At 39.2% G+C, this 23,824-nt stretch overlaps 3 protein-coding genes and 1 long non-coding RNA gene across 5 annotated transcripts; 1 reads left to right on the top strand and 3 right to left on the bottom strand.

Moving 5' to 3' along the window:
• Nucleotides 1-44: 44 nt before the first annotated feature.
• Nucleotides 45-9,743, bottom strand: plekhd1 (pleckstrin homology and coiled-coil domain containing D1). Its single transcript, XM_085390649.1, has 14 exons — nucleotides 9,583-9,743; nucleotides 9,284-9,458; nucleotides 6,528-6,621; nucleotides 6,296-6,385; nucleotides 5,778-5,854; nucleotides 5,520-5,611; nucleotides 5,373-5,425; nucleotides 5,111-5,205; nucleotides 4,870-4,963; nucleotides 4,043-4,233; nucleotides 2,824-2,956; nucleotides 1,448-1,592; nucleotides 853-996; nucleotides 45-423 (listed from the first exon to the last, which is right to left on the bottom strand). The coding sequence occupies exons 2-14, from the start codon at nucleotides 9,436-9,438 to the stop codon at nucleotides 269-271; spliced, it is 1,518 nt and encodes a 505-aa protein (XP_085246775.1). The 5' UTR covers nucleotides 9,439-9,458; nucleotides 9,583-9,743; the 3' UTR covers nucleotides 45-268.
• Nucleotides 9,744-10,233: 490 nt separating this feature from the next.
• Nucleotides 10,234-17,769, bottom strand: slc39a9 (solute carrier family 39 member 9). 2 transcript variants are annotated; one of them, XM_085390656.1, is made up of 7 exons: nucleotides 17,215-17,769; nucleotides 16,983-17,091; nucleotides 15,393-15,596; nucleotides 14,958-15,026; nucleotides 14,475-14,560; nucleotides 13,103-13,237; nucleotides 10,234-12,860 (listed from the first exon to the last, which is right to left on the bottom strand). In XM_085390656.1, exons 1-7 carry the CDS (start codon nucleotides 17,308-17,310, stop codon nucleotides 12,627-12,629), a joined length of 933 nt encoding a protein of 310 aa, XP_085246782.1. In that variant the 5' UTR covers nucleotides 17,311-17,769; the 3' UTR covers nucleotides 10,234-12,626. The 2 variants fall into 2 exon arrangements, with proteins under 2 accessions (XP_085246782.1, XP_085246781.1); XM_085390655.1 differs by having other exon boundaries at nucleotides 15,393-15,599; nucleotides 17,215-17,767.
• An 18-nt stretch (nucleotides 17,770-17,787) lies between these two features.
• On the top strand, nucleotides 17,788-21,607 carry LOC146646591 (uncharacterized). Its single transcript, XR_014908712.1, has 3 exons — nucleotides 17,788-18,627; nucleotides 19,424-19,539; nucleotides 20,540-21,607. It is a non-coding gene; the product is annotated as an uncharacterized LOC146646591 (long non-coding RNA).
• Nucleotides 21,608-21,888: 281 nt separating this feature from the next.
• Nucleotides 21,889-23,478, bottom strand: LOC146646590 (uncharacterized). Its single transcript, XM_085391975.1, has one exon. The coding sequence runs from the start codon at nucleotides 23,281-23,283 to the stop codon at nucleotides 21,889-21,891; it is 1,395 nt and encodes a 464-aa protein (XP_085248101.1). The 5' UTR covers nucleotides 23,284-23,478.
• Nucleotides 23,479-23,824: the final 346 nt, after the last annotated feature.

Here is a 23,824-nt window from a genome sequence, read left to right as displayed (position 1 = left end):
AACTCCACTAACATTCCTAGATCTGTTGAGTCTAAAAGACAACAAACCCATCAGACCATGAGAGAACAGAAAAAGTGGTCTTATATTTAATCTTTTAAATTTTGACTGATCAACTAAAACTTTGTCATGGTTTCAAATAACACAGCTTTCTGTGCACATTCATTTACAGCATCTTAATGATGGGTTTGGTAACAGCATCTCTGGGTGACTCTGAGACTGAGGTGAAGCTAAGGACCGTTTCTCTTCTTTTACCTCGCTCTATCTCCTCTCAGACGTCTGTTATGTTTGTGGCGTCCTTGCGAGCCATGATCTTGTACACGCTCTCTCTGAAGCTGCTGTCCGAGGTCAGGCGTCGGGCGGTCTCCCTCAGCTCCTCGATGCTGCCGTCAGCGTTGGCTACAGCGAACGACTTGGAGTGTTTCACTGTAGCGAGACAATGAAATGTGGAGCTCAGTCAATGGAGTGCTCCATTTGGGACAACGACATTTCAGAAATGTATTGCTTTAATCATTTGTCACGAAGACAATGTGTTGCTTTTCTTGATTTTTTTAATAAATAGTATTAGGCAGAGATCTGGGGTTTTTGGACTGGTAACTGGGGCTCTGAAAAAAGATTAACTAAACAATTTCTCAGACTCTATGGCAAAACCTAAAATAATTACTATTATTTAACAGTCTGTAACCGTAATACAAGTAGAAACTCAATAAAATGGCATTGGATTTTTGAACACTTTAGAAAGAAAACTTAAACACTCCACAGAGAGAGCCAAATGTACCTGAGAGTAGGGACTTGAGAAGCATGATTCTTTGGTGCTTTATTATGCTATGATGATTATTTCATGATATTACTTACACCAGTGACGCTTCGAAGCTCGCCTCTGGATTCGGCAGCTCTTAATTCTGCGCGCAGCAGCTTTGTGAAGGTATACTGCATTCTTCATTATGGCTGGGAGCTTTGCCTCAATTTCTGCTGCACAGATACACTCCTCAAAGAACCCTGGATACACACAATCAGATGCATTCGTTATAAAGAGGATGCTCTGCCTTCAAACATGTACCCTCAGGCAGGGTCCTGATTTCATGCCTTAGTGGTAGCTTGGAAACTTACAATGACAGGTTAAAATATGGCATTGTGGTAAAAAAAATTACAGAATCAGTTCTAGTACATTTATCTAGTAAATTTTTTGTCTACTGGAATATTTAATAAGAAATGATTGAGTCATATTTTCTAGTGAACATACAAAGTCACAGAGGTGTGAGAAGTGCCAAATTAAATCAGTTTCCATGGCAATAAAACGACTATCCCTTGTTCTGCGTGTGCATGATCCACCGCCACAGTCAGATTTCTCCAACAACCGACTTAAGCTCTTTGAATTTTTCAGTGCACTTAATGCATCATATATTGACCAGATAACTACATCCAAACGGATAACAGTGCATGCACTCACTCCTCAGCTGCGTGACGTCGCCCTTCATCTTCTCATCTCTCTCTTTGCTACGCTCCAGTGAGTTCAGGCCTTTCTCCAAGTTCTGCAGAGCCTCTTCAGCCTCTTTTAGCCTCCTCTCCAGCTCCATCCGAGACTCTATCTCTGCCTGGGCAAAAGGGGGAATAGAAAGCCAAGTTTATTTAAGACCTATACTGTAGAGGATTTTTAGTCCATAGTATCCTGATCAGTTGCTGATGTGTTTTTGATGCGAGTTTGAAAATTGAACTTAAACAGAATAAATATTGATTGATGTTAGCTTTTGTCCAAAAACATCTCTGTAAAACTCAATTATGTAGACATCTATAGTGTTAGGCTATTCCACATGTAGGTATTCTGCATCTGAAACTGCTCATCTGCACTTTACAAATAATCAACTTAAGCTGAGGCCTGAGAAACAGGGATGCAGAAGGAGCCGTCTGAGCAGGTAGACTAAGGTGATTAAGCAAAGCAGGCAGAAAACAAATGTAATTTCAAACAGAGAAATTAGACAACAAATGAGAGTGAGAAACCCCGTCAATGCAATGCATACTTTAAAGTCAGGGAGATCAGACTGAGTGTGATGGGCGAGCCAGCTGATTATAGGCAGGATGCAATAGAAACAACTGACAGGATGTCATCATCACTCTTTCTAAGTCTTTAGTGGCGTTAAGGGTGTTTTTATGAGGATTTTACATTCAGAATGTTTTAATTGGCCAACATAAATAAAGGAATGTAATTATTAGAATATTTATATATTTTGAGATGTCATGACTGTTAAAAAAAAAATTATGATTTATTCCATTTAATTCCACAACACTAATACATGCTAGCTGTACCAGTGTAATTGACTTCCTGCTGTGATTTTGCTGCTATACAGCCACTCAGTAATGTATAATTTGTGAGACAGATGCCTTATATTGTGTCATTTCTTTTAGCAACAGTTATTGAAAAAGTTAGCTTATTTTTCTTATCTTTTTTTATGTGAATATAAATTTACATTTGCACTTTTGTCTTGCATTTGGATGCAATGTAAAAAAAAAAAAAAAGCATTTGAGTAACTTTTACAGAGTCTGTAGCAGTTGTGATGCAGTTGTTACAAGATGCTACACTGTTGTTATAGGTGTTAAAATATGATATTATGTTTCCAGCAAGCTATGCTGTAGGGTCTGAAGTGTCACACATCAATACATACACAGACTCATCTAAATATCTAAATTCTTTGGAAGTTGTGAGAGAAAAAAAAGTTCCACTCAAACTACATTTAAAGACTAAAGTCTGCTGGCGGATTAACGCAGTGATCTTTGAAAAGGTGTTTCATTAACATGCAGGCTGAGAGCTGCTGAGTCACACCGTGTTACCTTGAGCTCAGCCTCAGTCTGCTGCTTGTCCACACTGAGCTGAGAGAGCGAATGCTGCAGCGTCCGGGCCTGAGACGAGTAGTACTCCCTCTCCTGCTGCAGGACTACAGCCAGCTCCTCATTCTCCCTGATCCTGAATAAAAGAAACCACACTCAACATTAAAAAGGAAGCACACACAAAACCCGACCAACTTAAAGGAAGGGTTTGGTCTGTGGGTTTTTAAACAACACTGCCTGTATGGTGGATGCATCTGTCAGTTTTCTTACGGTCATGCTGCTCACTGAGCTCTACAGGAGACACATGAATGTACACCTCAGGTCATTTCTGGGAAGATCTGGATTTTTTGTTTAAAGATAATTTATCCATGAGTATTTAGTATCTGCTTAAAATGTATTTACTGAACTAGTTTTTGAGGTTTTGGATCCCAAAGGTTCAAAGTATTCCTTACAGAATAATTATGTTCCATGGTTTATTTCTGTTTTCTATCTGTGGAATTAAATGAATTCCTGAATGTCAAATAAAACTGAGAAAATATATACTTTCATCGTGATACGAGTATGAAAAGGGGCAAACACTGTATAAGTAGACGAGTATAAAAAAGCAAAAATGCATCTACAGTTAGTAGACATTGTTGTGAGATCCATTCATGAGCATGCAGGGTTTAAAATCTCATCAGCAGCATCCTTTATATTACATTTAATGTGATCCAACATATCTAGCGTGATACAACAAGCGAAGCAATGTATGAGAATGTTTTCAGTCTGATTATGTTACATAGTGTTCATGTGACAAAAATACTGCTGTCAGTCCAAATGTTACGTAGGAAAAATGGCTGAGTAAAGGTCAAGCATACGGAAAATGCAATGTTATAGGTTTTAGCATTTTGTAACTGAACATTAGTGCTACACAGTCAATAACAGCTGCCTGTAAAACTTCACTTACGGCCGCCAATCAATCTGCTGGTTCTTTTAGGATCAATACACATTTCCACTAAGAGTTACATCCTGTAATACATTATTATAGAAGTTCCCTGTCAGACTGTTTTTTGTGATATCCTGGTATGATGTATGATTCATCAGTCAAAGAATATCAAAACAGAACATGGTCTTATTTGATGTACCCTCTAAAAAGAATCAGAGAAATAAAAATCCTAAAATATTCCTTGCTGACTCCAACAATGCTCTGCCAGTAATCGTTTGCTCTTGAGGTTACACCCACTTATCCTCAGCCTGATCTTTCTCCTTCAGCAGGATCTTCATTTGCTCCTCAATGTGATGCAGGTCCTGCAGCAGGTCACCGTCCTCAGACTCCATGCAGCTTTTTTCTGAGCTCTCCACCTCCGCCTCCTTCTCCTCCTGCTCCTTTACTCCCAGCAGCTGCAGCGTTCGCTGTTTCTCCTGGGACAGCTCCTGATGAAAAATGAAAAACAGGAGAGATACAGATTTTGCTTACTTAAAAAAAAAAAAAGTTGATTTGTCACATATACATTTTTTAAAATCCCCTATTTAATACTTCATATAAGCCAAGTGAGAATCTTTTCATTGAAATCAACTTTGTTTATTGTGTCCAACATACTGTTTTAAACCTGCCTGAAGTTATTTTAGCACTAAGTACAACAACAACAAAAACATAACAAGCAGCTGGATAGCGTGGTAGTGAGACTACACGCCTTTGGAGCGGTAGTCGCAAGTTCGAGTCCTGGCTGAGGATAACTGTATCCAGTTAGGGTCCATTCGGGAGAAGGGTCTCATGGCCTGCTCTCCCAGTTACATGAGGTACAACACACATGCTACGGCCAGGACATCAGGGGGGTATCATCATCATCCCCGCCTGACCAACACTTGAGGAGGTTGCGGTTTTAAAGTAGTTAGTTCAGTTCAGAGTAAAGTAGCTAGTAGTAGAGGTGATGTGTAGACCTCTGGAGCTGGGGAGTGGCCCCTGTGACCTGACCCCCGGATAAGCTAGAAGGTGGATTAGGTGGTCTGAAATCATGTAGTGTGTCGTCGATTCCTGTATGATACAGGAATAGGTTTTCAATTAAATACCTCGAGGGATTTTTGCAGTGTGACCGTCAAGCTGCTCAGCTCTTCTTTTTCACGCTCGACACCTTTCAGGGACTGAGCTGTGCCATCCAGGTCGCTGCAGTTCAGCACGAACAAACGTGGAAGTAAAACAAAACAGACAAAGAGATGGGGATAAAACCGTATTTAACCTGCGTTAAATCAGCACCACTACAATGATTGAGCATGGAGAATTAAGTTGAACGTATCAAGGCTGAGTGTGTACAGTTTGATCTGCTCCTGCTCCGCCTTTAGCTCCACGACCACTTCTTCAAACTTCTGTTTCTCCTCCTCCAGGATCTGGTTCAGACGCTCCAGCTCCTGCATGAACAAACAAACTGCATAACTATTAAAACATAACACATCAATGATCTCATGATGAAGGTGACTACTACATCTGCATCTTTCATTTTATCATCTCCATATAAAACTTAAATGATTTGTTTATTTACAAATCAATACTAATCTCTTAATCCTTGAAAGTTCACCTCTCTCTGAGCTCGTTGATGACTAAGCTCCTCAGTCTCTTCCATCAGTTTATCTGGAAGAAGAAATAAATATATTGCTAATACCCTGCCTTCACTTGTAAGACCTTTGAAAGGTAAATTTATTCAGATGACCTTTCTCCTGCTTACCCAGGTATTCTTGCTTCTCTTTGGCCAGCTGCAAGCCCTGAGCCTCCAGACTTTCAATCATCGCTTCCCCCAGCTGTGCATTTTTCCATGTGCTGTTGGGAAGATGCAGTGATTTGAGAAAATCAAAGCACTATTAGCAAAATTAAAACATTCAAATGCTTTTAAAAAGCTGCAGCAGACAAAGGAAGCATGTTTTTAACAGCAGAAGAAATGTGTCTCAAAAATAATCATTCTGAATGAAGTAAATGAATTACTCACACTTTCCCTGACTCATGGAGCATCTCCATCCACTGGACCTGCTCCTCCTGAGACTCAGCAGCCAGCACTATGGTGCCCTGGGGGCCAGACACACTGTGTTTTACATGTTAGCAGCTAATAAATGATCGTTTCATGCTGTAAAATGAATTTTGGCTGGGGCGGTGCTGGTAGTGTGTCTCTCTACAGCTCCAGTCAGTTAACTATGTGCAAGTTGTTTGACATGTTTATTTTTGTAGAAATTTGTTGTTGCGTGTTGTCTGTGTGCAGCTTTTTCTCCACACGCAGCTTCACAGATGACAAGTTTTAGACTTACGTGACATTAGTTTGTTAACCACTTGGGGGCAGTAGAAAAAAAAACTGTAACCACAACATTAATAATTAACATCTACCTTATTTTAGAGTACTTCATCCTGGCATACGGATTTCTAGCTTAGTTTTTGGTGTCCACCAGCTTATTTTAAATTTGATTTAAACTTGCAATCATTTATAATGTAATGGGAAAAGATTTTTGTTCTTACAGAGAAATCTTCAAGGTTGATGATGATGGCAAAGGGCATCCCCAAGTCTTCATTTGCTGACACCACACATCCTCCCAGAGGAATGACTCCCTAAGACAGGAAAAGGTTTTGTTTTTTTGGTCATTTGAGTTCATTTGATCTTTCAAAACTAAACTAAAATATCAGAAAACAAGCACATCTCTAACTTTTGCTCAATTTTGTTATTGTTACCAGAGATACTGCAGCTGCTCACCTTGGGGTGAATGTTGAAGTACCTGTTGGTCTCAAAGTTTCTCTTCTCACTTTCTGCATAGTAGAGCAAGAAGCTGTCTTTGATGATGAAGAATCTTTGTACCAAGGAAACAATGAAAGCAAGACTGAGTGAGTTCTGTGGGGCTAAAAGGAACCAACGTCTGGCATCGCTCTAAGTTTTAGTCACTCGATTGACTGAATATAAAAATGTTTTTGCTGATAACCCATTAACACTTTTCTCTGCTCGTTTCTCTTTATGCAAGTTTTTCAGTCTTATTGCACACACGTCTTTTGTAATATCTTTACTTTCTCATTACTGAATCCATGCTATGTTAACACACTCAGCCTAGGGACTCAATTTTCTTTTACTGCTGCTGCACTAAATAATTTTGTGGTTTTGAAAAAGTTTGTGTTTAAACAACTGTTGAGTTGCTTTGGGTTAAATAGCAGTGACGAGTACAGTTATTTTGTGTATGAGCTGCTGTTTTCTGTCCATTTTATTTTTTGGAGCATTAAGAAGAATATTCATATTTTTCCTAAGTCCACCGGTCCAATCATCAGTCTGTTCATCACACCAATCATAACACAGAGAAATGTGTGGCAAGAGTGGAATCATTTTTTTTATGTATTAAAATGTAAAATTAAGTTTAGAGTGTTGTGAGAGCACATGTTTTATTATTACAGACATACTATAAGTATAATCTGGATGAATATAATATATAATAAACCATTTTAAACCAGTTTTTGTTATATAACATAATCCCATTTATCGATCTGTTAATCAGAGTACTGCAAACAGGTCTACACACTGGAATGATAAAGCCTTCTTAAAATAAGGATGTTTGTTTCAAAGAGTCATTACATTAAATTAAATCTGACACATATAAAAAGAGACACAAGAAAATTAGTTCATTTACAGTTCTGTGCAAAAGTCTTGAGCCTGCCTTTATATTTTGTTAGGAAAATGGGAAATAGGTACAATTATTTATTGAAAAATGTGCAAACACACATGTAAATAGAGTCTATAGAACAAAAACAGAGTTTGTGCAATTCTAACAAGTTTGAAATTAACATGAAAAATATTTGGTATGATTTATCACTCCAAAAGACCTGTTTCGACTTATTTTCAGTCTAGTTTTTATTTAATTTGGCACGCACCAGCATTTTCTCTTTGTTTTCCTTCCTTAAAAATGGCTTCTTGACAACCGCTCTACCACTGAGACCATTTCAGTAAACAGTAGATGGATCAACTGCACGGCTAGAAGCATCTCTCAGGTACCATGTCAGGTCTTTGCTGGATTTTCTTCCCTATTAAGGATGTGACTGTCAGACAGTACAGATAAAGCTTTAGGCCTACCACGTCCTCTTTTGTCCTCAATTTGTCCAGTTTCCTCACAGGACATGCTGCACACCATCTAAACAACTTTTCAGGTAGCGGCACTTTGTTGTTGTAAAAATAGTTCTTTGCCAGATTGTTTGTCATGTGTAAACTCAGCATTAGTTCATCATTCAATGTTTGAATGATTCATAGGTCAGTGTGAACACACAGCATTTCATCACAATACAGAAAAACACTGAAAGACCTTCAGAAAGCCTTGTAGTCTCATTCCTTGGAAACAAAATATAAAGAAATGAATAATAACTCAAGGCTTTTGCACAATACTGCACTAGTTTAGGGAGTGGCTTTGTGAGTTTGGGTGGGACTCATAACGGAAATGACTGACTAAGAGATATATTTATTTTAGAAATTAATCAAAACTAGTGAATAAATTGTTAACATTTAGTTTCTAGTATGAATACATCCTACTTTTCCAACACTAGAAGATGTTCCTGTCTTTAGAAAAATCTCCTACAACACATCCAAATGTGTAATACTCGTCCTGACTTTCATTAAACTATTTAATTTTCACCCTAAAAGCAGCTGTGGAATATGCTGGACTATTAACACTTAAGGCTGATAAGTCTTTTACATACATTTCATCCCACTGGTTGGGAGATTTATATTAAACAGCTGGTAACGACAATAAAACCTACTAAACCAAATTTAGCACAGAAATCCAAAGAAGCACTTACTGAAAATTTTAGCGACCTTTATGACACAAGCAGCTGGGATAGGTTACAAATGGTGTGCTGCAAATGGACTCTCTGGATCCACCGTATATTGTCGTTTTAACTGTTATGTAAACTAAGAGCATTACCATGACTCAAGATATCAATCCAGGCATTTTGACCAAATTTAAACTGCTCTCAGGATATACTGAAAATGCGGGTGTGGATAAATATTTCCTGTTATTATATAAAGCAATCCTCTAATACAAAACATGTCAAAGTACAGTTTACAAAATCCTATTGCTCTCTTCTGGGATTAAAAATAAAGAAGTTTAATCAATAAGCATTCATAAAAGATAATAAATAAAACAATTATTGTCAATTTATAGGGAAAAATTACTCCAGATGTTTTACCTACAATTTGTAATGCAAATTAAAAGGTTTCATTTTCTCTCAGTATGCAAGAATTTTTATTTTGCAGCTGTAACAGCCAATAAATGAGTTCTAAATACAACACAGCTAATTCAAACTTTTAGTTCAGACTTTGATACAGGAGAGAAAATTCTAACCACTTCCTAAACATGATTGTTTTGTCGCTGTCAAGGGGCAGCCTGCAAACTAAAGAAAAAGCTGAGGCATCAAGAGAATTGATCACATTTAGCTGTAGGATCAAAACAAAACAACAACTTAGTCACACCTCACCCTTACCTGCGCGACCACTTGGCTGATGGCCGACCGAACGGCCTCTTCCAGAGCACGCCATGCAGCTGCACTTTGGTGCTGATGTCCAGCAATTCAGAGTCTGACTGCTCCATTGATGACCAGGGCGAAAACCGAGAGTTCCTGGATGAAGACGAGAACATCCTCTGTGGCTTCCCTCGCCCTGGGAGGTGGGACAAAAACGATCAATAAAATAAAAATAAATAAACAAAGCACAATGCAATCACTCAATAACAATTAGTCCAGCAACACCCGATAAACACACACATACACGCACGCATACACACATAGAGGTGCTGCAGGCACAGCTTCAATACAAAGCAGGAAAAGCAGAAAACAAATCCCAATAACTCAGCAGGGCGGAACGATGCAGCTGCCAATACGCTCATCAGCTGGAGGCAGACTGACTGCACAGCGATGATGAAAACAGGATGGGGGGGGGGGATACTGGAAGGCAATGGGGGAGGGAGAGAAGCTTTAGGAATGAGTTGCTAAATCTGAAGCCAGTCGATATATTCCAGCCAGTAAAAGCTGTTATTCGGATTACAGTATTTGCAGAGAGGAGCAGTTTCCAGTTATTGGCAGGTATGAACTCTCCAGTCTCTCCATCAGTCCATCCTGCACCCTAGCAGTGAGTTAGGAGGAAAGCCATGGTTCCACAACTTTCTATTAAAGAGGATGAAGAGTCAGAACAGTTGTTGTATAGCTTTAGTGTCACGGGTATCAGATTCATTTACAGAACATGTGTCCGAGTGGATGGACGGAAGATTATAAAGATACCGATAGTTCAGCCTTGAAATCCAGGACAGATAAATGCTGTGTAACTGTAAGGCAACAGTTGCAGTCTGAACCTCTGTGATTTTATTCAGACTCTAAAGTCAAAGTCAAAACATGTTACTGACCCATTATGTTTGTAAGTTAAATGATCAGACATCATCACCAATTAAAAAAACTTTAATTTAGTCATCATAAAACACGCTCCTTTACAACTGATTTTTACAATCAAAGTATGGAAATAAGGCAGACCCCTTTAGGAATGATAGGAAAAGAAAACAGATTCACACCGACCTCCACCGAAATTAACTATACAACTATCAGCCTGATATCCCCACCCCCCTTGATTGAGATAATCAGCCCCAATATGAGCCTTTATCTTTAATCATGAAATGCATTTAGATCATTTTAAATCTGAAGGGGATGTGCCTTCAGCCAATTAAACCCCAGTATTTTGGCTGGAAAAGATGATGAAGCCTCGAGTTGAAATATTAATTAAAAAATTTTTTTTTTAAAATTTATACTTTTGAAACTGATGGGATCATGTGTGAACAAACTACATTCTGAATAAGAAGTTATAAAGAGATATCTTGCAGCCAACTCTAGTCTCCAAACTTTAAAGAGGCTATTTAACCATCATAAAGCTTTTTTCCCTGCAATGTTAATTAAATTTAATCAAGCCACAAACCAGACCCCACATTAAGTTTTAAGGTTTTCTGTAAGGGATGAAAAAAAGCTGTAGATTGCCGTAGTAACTCAAGTTACAGAGATATAATGGTACATAATGAGGCTGCCTACTAGTGTGCCAAGTTGTCAAGCATCACAGTGGAGGGGGACGGTTCCCAGTTCCCTTTAGTACGCACAAACAGTTTCTCAGAAAAAAAACAAAAGAGTCATGCAGCTTCTGGTCTGCATGCAATTTCACCCCACCTTCTGTCACAGTCACTCAAAAAACAAAACAAACAAAATAAAGCCTAAAACAACACGGCGTGCTTCTTCTCATACAAGTTAGAATTAATTCACAGGTCGTGTGTAAAAGCCTTAAATTTATACATAAATCAAAGACCCCTCAAGTCAGTCTGTAGCTTGTTGAGTTGGTACTGCGAAGACGAGTTCGTCGATGTCCAAAAGTTCAACATAGAAAAAAAAGAAACTGTAATTGAGAGTAAGCAGTTCTGTCTCACACAGGAAATCCCCATGATTGTGGAGGGAAGAAGTTGCTTTGTACAGTATACATACATATACAAACACGCGAGCTCTGCTGTGAGCAGGCACAGTGATACAGAGGATATCCAAAATCAGCCTACTTACATTTTAATGGTGCTGGAGCAGAGAAGTAACTGAGGCAGAGCAGCATTTGGGACCCTCTAACTTTCAGATCTTGGTGCGTGAATAACATAACGAGCACCTTTATGATCAAGACAAACCCTCTGTACACATTTCAGACTTGGTTGCACTGCTGGCAAAGAAGTGACCTGGCCTCAATTTCACCTTTTTGGTGATTATTGTTGTAAGTATAATTACTTAATAGAGAGTTAACCCAAATAAAATTCTCCTCAAACAATCTTTAACAGGTCTGTTCTCCTGTGCCCAAAAAAGTTTTACCCAATGAATGCCCTCGAGCAAGACAAATCCCTCCACCACCTGAAAACACTCTACAACACAGACTTATCCCAAGTTTAAATATAAACTAAAGACATTTTAAAGAAAAGTGACAGTTGATGTTCAGATGGGAGGCTAGTTGTGTTTGTCGTTATGCAGGATTTAAAGGAAACTGTGTCGCATAAACAAAGAGCTTGTTACAAATGATTTCTCTAGCGGTGCCGGACACTCCACTTGCTAGACAAACTCACTAGCCACGGAAAAACTGTTACAAGCATCTTGCTGGTTAATCTGTCTGACCTACTGTGAAAACATGACCTCTGGCAAGAAGAAAACATCTTGTACAAGCCAGTGTTGTTTGGGGGCCATCCTCTTCAGAGATCTGTTTCAGGCTTGCTAATATGGCACTTAATCAGATCCAATCCATCAGTATTGTTACTAATTTATCTACACTCTATACAATTATTTTTAAAAAAGTGAGTTTCACTGCTTTTGAGATATCACAAGTTTAATCAAGACTAAATCTCACTGTGCAACTGCCATCTAGTAAAAGGTCTCTAATGAAATCAGGGCTATTTTTCGACTTGGACGAGCACTATAACGCAACACTGAAAAATCCACAGTGACCTAAATGAACTCATCTAAAAGATCCACCTCTGGCATCTTGGAAAAAAATGATTTCTGGTGGAATTAATGCATACATACAGTAGATGCATTATACTTTGTTGTCAGTGTCATTAGATAAAATGTCATCATGTGCACTGGTTGTCACTGGAGCAACTCTGATTTTCACTCGTTCCCTGCTTCGAGTTCATTTTCAAGTCATAAGAAGTCCCTGCACAAGATCCATTAACAGACACCAAGCAATAAGACATCTGAATCCACCGTGATTGAAGTCTTTGTTTCAGCTTCTTCCTCCTGTACACCCATCTAAAATCCATCATGAGCTGTGGGTCTAATGATGGTGACCGATGGACAGCACCAGCGGAATGAGGCAGCCCAGCACCAGAGCTACCACCTCCACCTTGCTCAGTCCCTTCCCTCCGTTTCCTCCCGCAGGAGCGTGGCTGTGACCGCCGCCCCCCACCTCAGGCAGAACGTGGACCGTTGCCACGTAGAGGAATGTGCCAGCAGAGAAAAGCATGGCGACACCTGTGGCGTTGACGTCTGACAGTGCTTCTTTGCTGCTCTAAGAGGGGAAGAGACAAGAACAGTGTAAAGCTTAAAGTTCTCCTTTTCTAGTGACTCCAGTGTTGATGAAATAATGTCTTTGTAGTATTTGGGCAGTAGTGTAAAAATCACAATACAGACTAGTAAGATGACAGCTGGATATCTAGATCCTCAAAGTACTGTATTGTACCAAACAGTTAACACTGAAAACTAAACATCTAGCAAAATGAAAACAGATCAGTGCAAAAATATAATAATTACCTGACTGAGACCTAAAAATGTGAGCATGGCGAGGACTGGCGCTGCCAGGGCAAAGACCAAGAGATGTTTGCGGATACGATTTCTCTCGAGACCGGCATGCATTAGGAAGGATACAAGACCAAATGCTGCTGGCGCCTACAATCAACAAAACAGAAGAGTTTATATAGCAATTTACTGCAGCAAACAACAATCAATTCTTTTACCAGTTAATTTGTAAATTAATGCTGAAAAAAAACCCTCTGTGTATTATAAACTCAGTAGCTGTACTTAAATTTAATTCATTTGCAGGCCTGCAAAAATTAAAGACACCCTTACTGCTTCCTTAGGATTTATGGAGGAGTAGTAATTGATCATCATTAAGTGTAAGCACCTCTATAAATGCAGCTGTTTTGTCAGTTTGCTCCTCTGCAGCGATCAGCAGCAGAAGCAACTGTTTGTCTAGGAAGGGTTGTAGGTCCATTTTTATACAACAACAAGCAAACATATCCATCATCCTTGAGTGACAATGATTATTCACAAGAGGAAAACATTCAAGATATCAGACAATCTTCCTAGACATAGACAACACAGCAAATTCATCTCAGGGTCAGACTGTACAGTGCCCAGATAGATTGCAAAAAACAAACAAACCAAGAGCTACATCTCAGACTCTACAGCCCTCAGTCACAATTTTAAATGTTAAACACAGAACCTATACTGAATGAGTATAGGTTCTGTGGAAGGGTTGCTAACAGAAGGAATCTTCTCTTTAAAAAGAACATGGCAGCCTTGCTTAAGTTACCAAAATTGGATCCGATCAACCCACAAGACTTCTGGAACAATGTCCTTTAGATAGACAAGACTAAAGTGGAGATGTCTGGCCATAATGCACAGCGCCACATTGTTTTGGAGAAAATCAAACACAGCATATCAAGAAAAAAACAGATCATACAAACAATGAAGAAGGGTGGTGGAGAAGTTATGATTTGGACTTGTTTTGGAGCCACAGGACCTGGACACCTTGCAGTCATTGGTAAACAAATCGAAGTATTCAAGAGTCAAATGTAAGGCCATCTGTCTGACAACTAAAGCTTGGAAGACACTGGAAAATGCAACAGAATGACTGAAAAAAAAGAATCAAAGTGTTGCAAAGTCCAGACCTCAACATGGAAAATATCTGGCAAATCTATGAGAGACTAATAAAGTCACACAGAAAATAATTACTGAAGTTATCACATCTAAAGATAGTTCTACAAGCTACTGAATCACTGGGCTTGTTAGTTTTTCACAGGCCTGATCAAACTTTATTTTTAAGATGCCAGTATACGTATACACACAAACAAACAAAAAAAAAAATCAACCACTGACTGCATTATATATGATGTATATTTACCTTATGCAGCATGATAGCTACAAAGACAATGAGCTGAACGCTGGTCTGAGAGGTTGAGGCAGCAGCACCCAATGCAACACCATCAGCTGCAGGCAAAAAAAAAAAAAACAGAAAGGTACAGTAACTACTGGAACACTTAAAAGCAATGATTCGTCATTAAAACAGCAATAAAATCTGGATTAAACTACTGTAATAAAAAGAAACTAATACTGTTTGAACTGAAAAGTAACATTTGTGTATACATTTTCCAAATTAAAACAATTTAAAGCTTAATTAAATTCATAGTATTCTGAAGTAACACAAACTCAGGTACAGAATAAAATTACATCTTTTTCATGAGTTCCACCAAATGTAAATACATATTTAATATTTATGATTAAATATTAATATAATTAATTAATATAATATAATTTAATATTAAATATTATTTAATATTTATTTTGTGTACAGTAGCATTATCAGACGATATTAAATCAGACCTACCTGCAGCATGGACCACAAGCCCCAGGGTGGTGGTGATTTTGGAGGAAGCAACTCTTGCTGCCTCTGGATCTAAACCAACCAACCAAAAATAAATAAATAAATAAATAAACACACATACACAACTCAAACAGTTTGTGGCAAGGAAACAAATCAATAATCTTGATGGACCACTATGTCCACACCGAGTTAAACAGCACCACAACATTGGCAGACTTTGAAGAGTATTATCAGCTTAAATAAAGATCTCTAAAATTGTTCAGTGCAGAGTGTGGGTGCATCTGGGAAAACAGAATTAGCAGTTGAGCCATTTGGATGTGTTTTGGGTTTAATTCAATCTTATTTTTCGAGGAGAATAAGATGAGAAGAGACTAATGACGAAGCTGCTTTTGCTGCTTTTCCCTAACCAACTCTGGCTAAGGCTATTTGAATGCTTACCTTCAGTGTTGTGAACATGAGAACTACCTATCTGGTCCACCAGTAGCATAAAGACAAAGCCTAGAACCAGAGACACTCCAATGTAGGCATGGAGCTGCTCTTGATTGTGCTCATGCTTCCCACTAGCACTAAGAGCTGCCTCTGCTTCACCCTTTCCCTCGGAAGCTTCTGCAACTGCAGACTGGCCGTGACTGTGGTGTCCACCTGCTGAAAGAGAAAAATCAGCAGAAAAATGGTCTGATAAAGACACAAATACGTTAATGCATCAGAACCAAAGAAATGTAAAATTAAAATTCCATCACACAGCACAGAGACCATCATAAATACTGCTATAAATACTGATATGGAAATGACAATAAGTCAGAAATTGGCAGAAACTGATTTCATGATGTTGCACTTTACTTTCCTCTGTTTAAATAAAATTCATACTGTTACAATGTACACAAGCACATATCATTGGTCTACATGCTCTCTACTTAATTTTCCTCTGGTATATTTCAGTTTAAGCCTGTTGCAAGCATGAAGGAATCCAGCGCTGTCACAAACATCTAAAGACTATTTTAGATTTTGCATTATAAAGTGCATAAAATAAGAAGCAGACAGGAAATGAGGAAAGAACAGACACTCAGGAAAGATGCACCCCTGAAAGTTACAATTACTCAGTACTTTCAGTAGAATGACTAATCAATTATGTAACATATAATTATCTGTAAAAAGGTTCAATCAACTGTTTAATCTACATTGCTGTTAAATGTACATAAAAGAAATTAACAAGTTGATTCAACATGATGGAAAACCTGAATATCTTTGGGTTTTGTATTGTCAGTCAAACAAAACAAACAGTACGAGTATGTCACCTTGTACAGTTTATTCAAGTAACAGATAAAATAAATAAATACATTTCATCAGCAACACAAAACAATTATTAGCTCAAGGTCTTCTAACAAGATTTTTTTTTTCTTAACTTACAGGAAGCAGCCAAAATTGTGTGTGGCGGGGGCAAAACAATTTGCTTCTCATTTGAAATTGTGATCACTTTTGGAAGTATTTAAACAACTTGTTTTGTCTGACTACCAACCCAAGAAAGATTACATTTACATTACACATCAAAGAGAAAAGCAGCAAAACAACACAAAGGGAAAACTTGGTGTCCTTTCTTGATAATTAACCGGCTAACTAATTTAATCTATCTACAATTAGGAGAGACGTTTATCACTTATTTATGTTTATTTGACTATTTCACCATGGCAGCCTCTGAAACACACTGTACATTAGAAATAAACCAATATGACAGTGGATGCCCTGAGCTTTGCAACTCATCCATGTATTTCTTAGCTTAAGGAACACGTATTTTTAAGAGCTGTAGCACATCCCGGCTGATTGTGAAAGGCATTATTACTAGTTTTCTGAGCCATAGACTAAAATAACCGAATGAGCTTATCTTCAAACGTGCACAATCCAAAGATATTGCAGTCCGTAAAAAATCACGACTATTACATTGTCTTACAGTTATTGATACAGTAGTTAATTCTTAATTGTCTGTCCATTCATGATCTGAGCAAACCTTCCATCTCCCCCAAGGAACCCTACCTTCAAGGATTTCTTCGTAAAGTGCATGGACCCCTTCTGGGATGATCACGGCAAGTGCAGTCCCACAGAGCAGCCCTGCTCCCAGCACAGTGATCAGCTTCAACTTCTCCTAAACAAAGTCAGAGACCCAGACCTTAAGCACAGTAGCTTCTTATTGTTTGAAAGTTCAGTCCATTTTATGATAGCTTGGTAGCTAAAGTTAGCTACATGCATATGTATGTCACAAACCTACCTCTGAGAAGTTAACCGCTAAAGGTATCGTCCCGGCCACATAACATCCCACCAGCATCGCAAGGGACAGCAGGCTGATCGAGCTAAAATCGTCCATGACTGCACTTTTCTCTTCGGCTAACCTACTGCTAAGCTATACCATCAAATCCAACCTCCACCTGCGCTTTTAGCACGGACCTTTGCTCGTGACGGTAAAGTTCAAGAACATTAGTTTTTTTGGTGGTTAATTCAATACACGTCACGACCCACTTTCGGTACCAACCCGGTCTGGTGCTAAACATCCACTTTATAACTGGTCAGTGTGTCGCTCACTGGCCTCGGTAACGCAGTCAAAGCTAAGCTAACTAGCGTCAGTATGTATATGCCTTTCGATATTAATGAAAAAGAAACCCGGAAACAGTAACCGTCCAGTGCAAACAACTGATACTTCGCATATTTTCTGTCAAGTCCAGTTGTCAGAATAATATTGCAACTTCCCGATTCGGTTAGCGTCAACACACCGGCTAACTGAACATCTTCTTGTTTGGAGCTGATCAAAGTGCTTCCGGGTCAGAGTTTAGGCGACCTGCCACGTATCCGCGAGACTCGCTGGAAAAGATAAGGAAGTAATGTGACAATTTTAGCAACAAGTCATAAACATGGGGAAAAAACAAGAATAAACACCAACAGTAGATTCTGTAAGAGAATTTGCAGTTTTTATTTTTGTGCGGTTTTTAAAGTTTTATTTATTTGTTTGGCTATTTGTTTATTTAGTTATTTATTGCAAATAATAATACACTTAAACGTAAAATATGACTATAAATAAATAATACACTGGAGGAAAATTGTTAATACTTTTTTAGATTTTCAATGTAAAATTTCCAGATTGTTATATTTAATTTGCTTAATGTACATAATATTCACTTAATGTATATAATGTTGGTGGTCCCCATCTTTAAGAAGGGGGACCGGAGGGTGTGTTCCAACTACAGGGGGATCACACTCCTCAGCCTCCCGGGGAAAGTCTATGCCAGGGTGCTGGAAAGGAGAGTTCGTCCGCTAGTCGAACCTCGGATACAGAAGGAACAATGCGGTTTTCGTCCTGGTCGCGGAACACTGGACCAGCTCTTTATCCTCTCGAGGATACTTGAGAGTGCATGGGAGTTTGCCCAACCAGTCTACATGTGTTTTGTGGACTTGGAGAAGGCATTCGACCGTGTCCCTCGGGGTGTCCTGTGGGAGGTGTTGCGGGAGTATGGGGTGTCTGGCCCATTGCTACGGGCCATTCGATCCCTATACAACCGTTGCAAGAGCTTGGTTGACGGGGGTAACTACTTTGGCACAACACCGACAACATTTTGAGCATTTTCGACAGTTTGTGAAATGGTCGTCATTGGCATTACATGCCAGTAGTGTTCGCTAACTGACTTTACCGGTGATTATATTTATTATTGTTATTATTATTATAATTATTATGTATTATGATTAGTTTCCCCACCGGAAGAATGCGACGTTCTTGCCAGAACATTCCCAAATAATTGACCACGTTTATTAACAGATCAATTTTCTCCACAGTTTTAGGGTGAGCTAGAATAGATATATGGTTTCAGTAATACGAATAAGAGCGCAACAACATAGAGACAATGACGATCACTCTCATAATTTCATTACGTTAGTGCACCCATCGCTCCGCATCCTTAACGCTACATTGATGTCGAGAGTCTCTGACACAGCTGTGCTCTGCAGCACAGACACCCTGCTTATCTGTGATTCGGCCAGACTGGTGTTGAACTCCAAAGACATGCGCGGGGTTAGGTTAGTTGGCTGTTGGTGTGAGTGGTTGTCTGAGTCTCTCTAATAACCCTCCAACAGACTGGCGACCTGTCCAGGGTGTACTTTTGCCCTATGACAGCTGGAATACAACCTGAATAAAATAAGTAGGAGAAAATGAATGATGTTTATGAACTGTAGTTAATGTAGTCAGACAATAAGTTACCGAGCAACAGGCCACAAGTCTTGGTGCAGAATCATACTAAGATTTAAAAAATAAAATGTTGGCACTGGTGTTTGAAACAGTATACTGTCAGTAAGACTGGAGCAACTGCACACATCTGGAAACTAATAACTAGAGTAGTTAAGTAACATTTTGTTACTGTATCCATTTAGCCAGGTATAATTAGCATGTCTACATACATGTCATTTCTAATGTGGTCCTATGTGGTATGTTGTAGGACAGTGAAGTGTCTGACACTGACCATGTACCAGTGCCTGAGAACACTGGTATGGAGGGGGAGAACGCACCTCTTTACTGTATTTGTCAGAAACCAAACATCAACTGCTTCATGATGTAAGTATATATCAGTTTTATATTTGCAGTACGCGCAGTAGGGGTGGGCGCTAGCTTCAGCAATGTTATCAGAGATTTTTTTTTTTTTTAAATGAAGATCTTCTATTTCGAGAAAACTACCAATAAGGATATATGCACAGATATAGAAAACAATACTGTAACATTTTATTGATGCTTGCAGTTTGGAGGCAGCAGTATTTGCAAGTGTAACTAAATTCCAGGCATTTTCCATCCTTCTTTTCATATCAGCTTTTTTCTAATTGTCAGTGTGAACCAAGGTGTCAGCAGCAGCATTATAGTGCAAAAGTAGTGACCCAGCATAGATCAAATGTAAGCACAAAAGTAGCCAAGGTAGTGTTTTTCCTGGAAGTTTTAAGTGAAAGGATAAAGTAACTGCTTACCACTTTAGTTTAACAATGATTAATGAAATGTAACCGTGTAACTCATCAGCAGTCTGCACAGTATGGTCACATATTAAAACTGAAGAATATGTTGTACTTGTTGTAGTGTTTCATCATGGGTCCAGTTTTTACCCAGGTGCTTAAAGCCCTTCTTTACCCTCATGTAACACCAACAGTAATTTCCAACCACTATTTCCTGTTCCTGTCAGTCAAACAAACAGACGACAAACATCTTCTATAAACAGGAATAATGTCATTTTATCGGATTAGAAAACATCTAATCTAGCGTTGATATTACACTGCTGTTTAGTGTCTGGCTAATCTCAGTGTCACCAAAATATCTGCCCTACATGTCAAACAATGAGAGAACTTGAAACAGTAACATCACCTAGCAGCTTATTTTAATTAGTGCTAACGTTTTGTTTGCTGGCTAACATTGCTATTATTATAGTCACAGTTAATTGACTTTGAATAGCTTTATTTCAAAAGTAATTTTACAATTTCACAGCCATTTAGCTGTGTTAACTGTACATGCTGTAGGTCATAAGGCGTGCATGGATCATTTTTATAATCAGCCTCTTATCTTTTGTCCACCACAGGCTTTGCCATGATAAATTGGTCAGTTGACAACCAGGAGCCATACACCTTAACCTCAGAGGCCAGGACATCCAGGGGCAGTGTGAACACGCACTTGCTTAAATGGGACGCAAGACGGACTATAGAGGGCCACCCCCTTGCCAGACAACCAAGTGCTGTCCCTGTCCACGGCCAGTGTGAGAAGGACTCTCACTAAAGTCAACCCACACAAAGCTGCTGGACCAGACAATATACCTGGACGCGTGCTCGGAGCCCGTGCTGACCAGCTGACTGATGTCCTAGCGGGCATCTTTAACATCTCCCTGAGTCAAGCTGTTGTGCCACAGTGCTTTAAAACCACCACCATCATACCTGTCCCCAGACCTTCCCAAAGCCTAATTACACAATGATTGCCTGAGCCTATTCTTGTTAAATGATGAAAAACTCAAAGGCACGTTTGGGCAGTGGATCTGTGTGAAATCAGCAGCTTGCAAAACTAAATCAAAATGTGTGCTATTGATTCTAAAAATAGAAATCACAATAAAGTTCAACATTTACTAAAACCGCCATTCAGTCATCTGAGAGTCTTTACTCATGAAATTATAACGGTTAGATGAATGTATATGCAGTGATTTACTGATCAATGATAAAAGGGGAGATTTATGCAATAACGAAGACTGTCATGAAAAGTATTTGGCATCTGATCTCCTGTAACCTGCGGAGCTAAGCTGTTTTACCAGCTCTGCTCTCTGATTTTTCTTTTTTCTTTTATGAAAAAACACAAGTTGTCAAAGTTATTTGTTTGCAAATGTATTTCAGAAATATCGACATACTTTTTTTAATCAGCAGAAACTTTATGTCAGTAGTGCAAAAACCTGCACTGATCTGACCTCATTTCTTCCTCATCCTGATTCCTGACCTGGGAAGGGAGAGAAATATTTGTTTTTGTTTGTCTTCTTGTTTTATTTAATTCCTTGTGGGATTTGGATCCAACACGTAAAGTATGCATATTATGCACACACACAAACACACATGCAGCTATTACCCATTTCTTGTATTCTTGAATAAAGACATTGATTTGACACATTTAATTAGCGGCCAATTGTTTTTATTGTTCAATTATTAAGAAAAAAGAAAAGGTGGGGGTGGGTGGGATGGAAAGTAAAGGGAGAGAGGAGAGAAAACCCCAACAATCCCCTCTGAGCAAGCACTAGGCGACAGTGGATAGGAAAAACTCCCTTTAAAGGAAGAAACCTATGACAGAACCAGGCTCTAGAGGGGGCAGTCAACTGTCGGGACTGGTTGGGGGGTGACTGTGAAGAGAGGGGAGGGAGATGGGAGAGGTGTTAGTAGTTAAGGGGAGGGGGGGGAATTAAGCTGGAGCAGAGGTGGGGGAAGAAGAGGTGACATTGGCAGTAGTGAAAGAAGGAGTGTTCTTCCTCCAGAAGAAGCAGAAGCGTTTTTTCTTTTTCTTCAGCTGCTCTTCCACGAGCACCTTTTTCTCGAGGATGAGGATTTTCAGCTCCTCGATTGTTTCTGTGTTTTGCTTCTGCAGCTTGTTGCATTTTTTCTCCACTTCTTCTATTACGGCTTGTTTTTCTTCCAACCTTTCTTTCAGCACTTTAGATGTTGCCTCCTGTTTCTCAAACTCCTGGAGAAGAAGTTTTTCTTCTCTCTGCTTACTGACCAGCTGTTCTCTCTCTTGAAGCAGGTCTTGATATTTGTGCAGTGTCTCTTCGAACTTTACCTGCAGCATCCTGTCGTTTCCCTCCATGAGCTGGAGTTGGCACTCCATGTCTCCCTGCTTTCTGTCCAGCTGCTCTTTCTCTTGAAGGATTTCTTTATTTTGTCGCAGAGCTTCATCAAGCTTTCCTTGCAAGCTTTCATTTTGTTGCTTGATGCTCTGCAGATTGGAATCCATTTCTTTTTGTTTGATTCCTTGTTCCCTTTTCTCTTGGAGAAGCTTCTCATTTGCTTGCTCTGTGCGATCAAGCCTTTTTTTGTCTACACTGTACATTAGCTCCATGTCTCGGAGCTTGGAGTGCAGCCCTCTCTTCTTCGTGCTGTCTTGCATCTTCTCTTGGAGGAGTTTTCTATTTTGTCGCAGAGCTTGATCAAGCTTTCCTTGCAAGCTTTCAATGTGTTGCTTGATGCTCTGAAGCTTGGAATGCATTTCTTTCTCTTTTAACTCCTTTTGCCTTTTCTCTTTGAGAAGCTTTTCATTTTCTTGCAGTGTGCGATCAAGCCTTTTTTTGTCTACACTGTACATTAGCTCCATTTCTTGGAGATTGCTGTGCAGCCCTCTCTTCTTCATGCCATCTTGTTTCTTCTCTTGGACAAGTTTTTTATTTTGTTGCAGGGCTTCATCAAGCTTTCCTTGGAGCTCCTGGTTCTTTTTGTCCATGTCATGGAGATCTTGTTGTTTCTCCTCAATAATAGCTTCCTTTTCTTGAAGCTGGTATGACAACTTTTTTAGTTCAGCGCTCTTTCGCTCATTTTCCTCCATCAAGAACTTAATCTTCTCTGTGTTTCTGAGCGCTTCATCCTCCATTTCTTCCAAACGCTTTTCCTCTAGTTCCACTTGGTCACACCAAGGAAGAGAGGAAAGGGAAGAGTCTAGTGGCTCATCCCAGGGAAGAGCGTATGGGTCAACTTCTTGTCCCTTTGGATTTGTTTGAGACATGTTGGGTCTGGATACAGTTACAACTGCAAAGGATCCAAATATTTCAAAAGGCTTTTCTGGCGAACGGTTCAATGCTGCACACATCAAGGCTGCGAGAAACGGACTAAAAGTCGTTGCTCTTCACCCCTATTTATAGGTTTTAAGGGTCAACGGATCAAAGGAAAGAATGGTGGTAAGATTCTACGTGTGTGACGTCATAATTCTGTAAGGCAATGAGGTTGTCACGTGATATTTTTGGAGGAGGGCATTTTTCAACTTGGACAAATTATCAATAAAGTTTCAATCTCTGTTATTTTCCCCAAAAAACGTGTTGTCGCAATAATGTTTTCTACTGTAATATGTGCCAACAGATGGCGCAGTTTAAAGTTGGCTGTTACTCTGCCCAGTCTGCTACCATAGAAGAAGAATGTAGACCAATAGTACTTTGACGATGTCCGCTGATCGTTTCCGTGTGAATCTTAGCATTGCTTTAGCCGTCAAGCTAAAGGTTTAGCTTCATACTGCCATATTTGCAGAGTAACAAAATATTTAAACGGTCTCAGATCATGGTGAGTATTTGAAAAAATGTTTATTTAATGTGAAGCCTGTGATGTGGAAAGGTTAGCAAGCGTAATTTTGCCTATTG

The sequence above is a fragment of the Rhamphochromis longiceps genome, linkage group LG19 (assembly GCF_057381845.1).
Source record: "Rhamphochromis longiceps isolate RC_006_pf linkage group LG19, R_longiceps_female_GT1.1, whole genome shotgun sequence".
Classification (NCBI taxonomy): Eukaryota; Metazoa; Chordata; class Actinopteri; order Cichliformes; family Cichlidae; genus Rhamphochromis; species Rhamphochromis longiceps.
Note: the sequence above shows the minus strand (reverse complement) of the source record. Positions and strands in the feature narration are given on the sequence as shown.

What these genes read in the sequence shown, in the direction of transcription:
- slc39a9 (XM_085390655.1), bottom strand. Translation starts at nt 17,310, where the DNA reads ATGGACGATTTTAGCTCGATCAGCCTGCTGTCCCTTGCGATGCTGGTG. An exon ending in GCTTGTGGTCCATGCTGCAG is followed by an intron (nt 14,561 to 14,957) that starts GTAGGTCTGATT and finishes TTTTGCCTGCAG; the next exon opens with CTGATGGTGTTGCATTGGGT. An exon ending in CATTTTTAGGTCTCAGTCAG is followed by an intron (nt 12,861 to 13,102) that starts GTAATTATTATA and finishes TTCCCCTCTTAG; the next exon opens with AGCAGCAAAGAAGCACTGTC.
- plekhd1 (XM_085390649.1), bottom strand. Translation starts at nt 9,438, where the DNA reads ATGTTCTCGTCTTCATCCAGGAACTCTCGGTTTTCGCCCTGGTCATCA. An exon ending in AGAGAAGCAAGAATACCTGG is followed by an intron (nt 5,426 to 5,519) that starts GTAAGCAGGAGA and finishes TTCTTCTTCCAG; the next exon opens with ATAAACTGATGGAAGAGACT. An exon ending in GAGCAGGAGCAGATCAAACT is followed by an intron (nt 4,964 to 5,110) that starts GTACACACTCAG and finishes GCTGAACTGCAG; the next exon opens with CGACCTGGATGGCACAGCTC.
- LOC146646590 (XM_085391975.1), bottom strand. Translation starts at nt 23,283, where the DNA reads ATGTGTGCAGCATTGAACCGTTCGCCAGAAAAGCCTTTTGAAATATTT.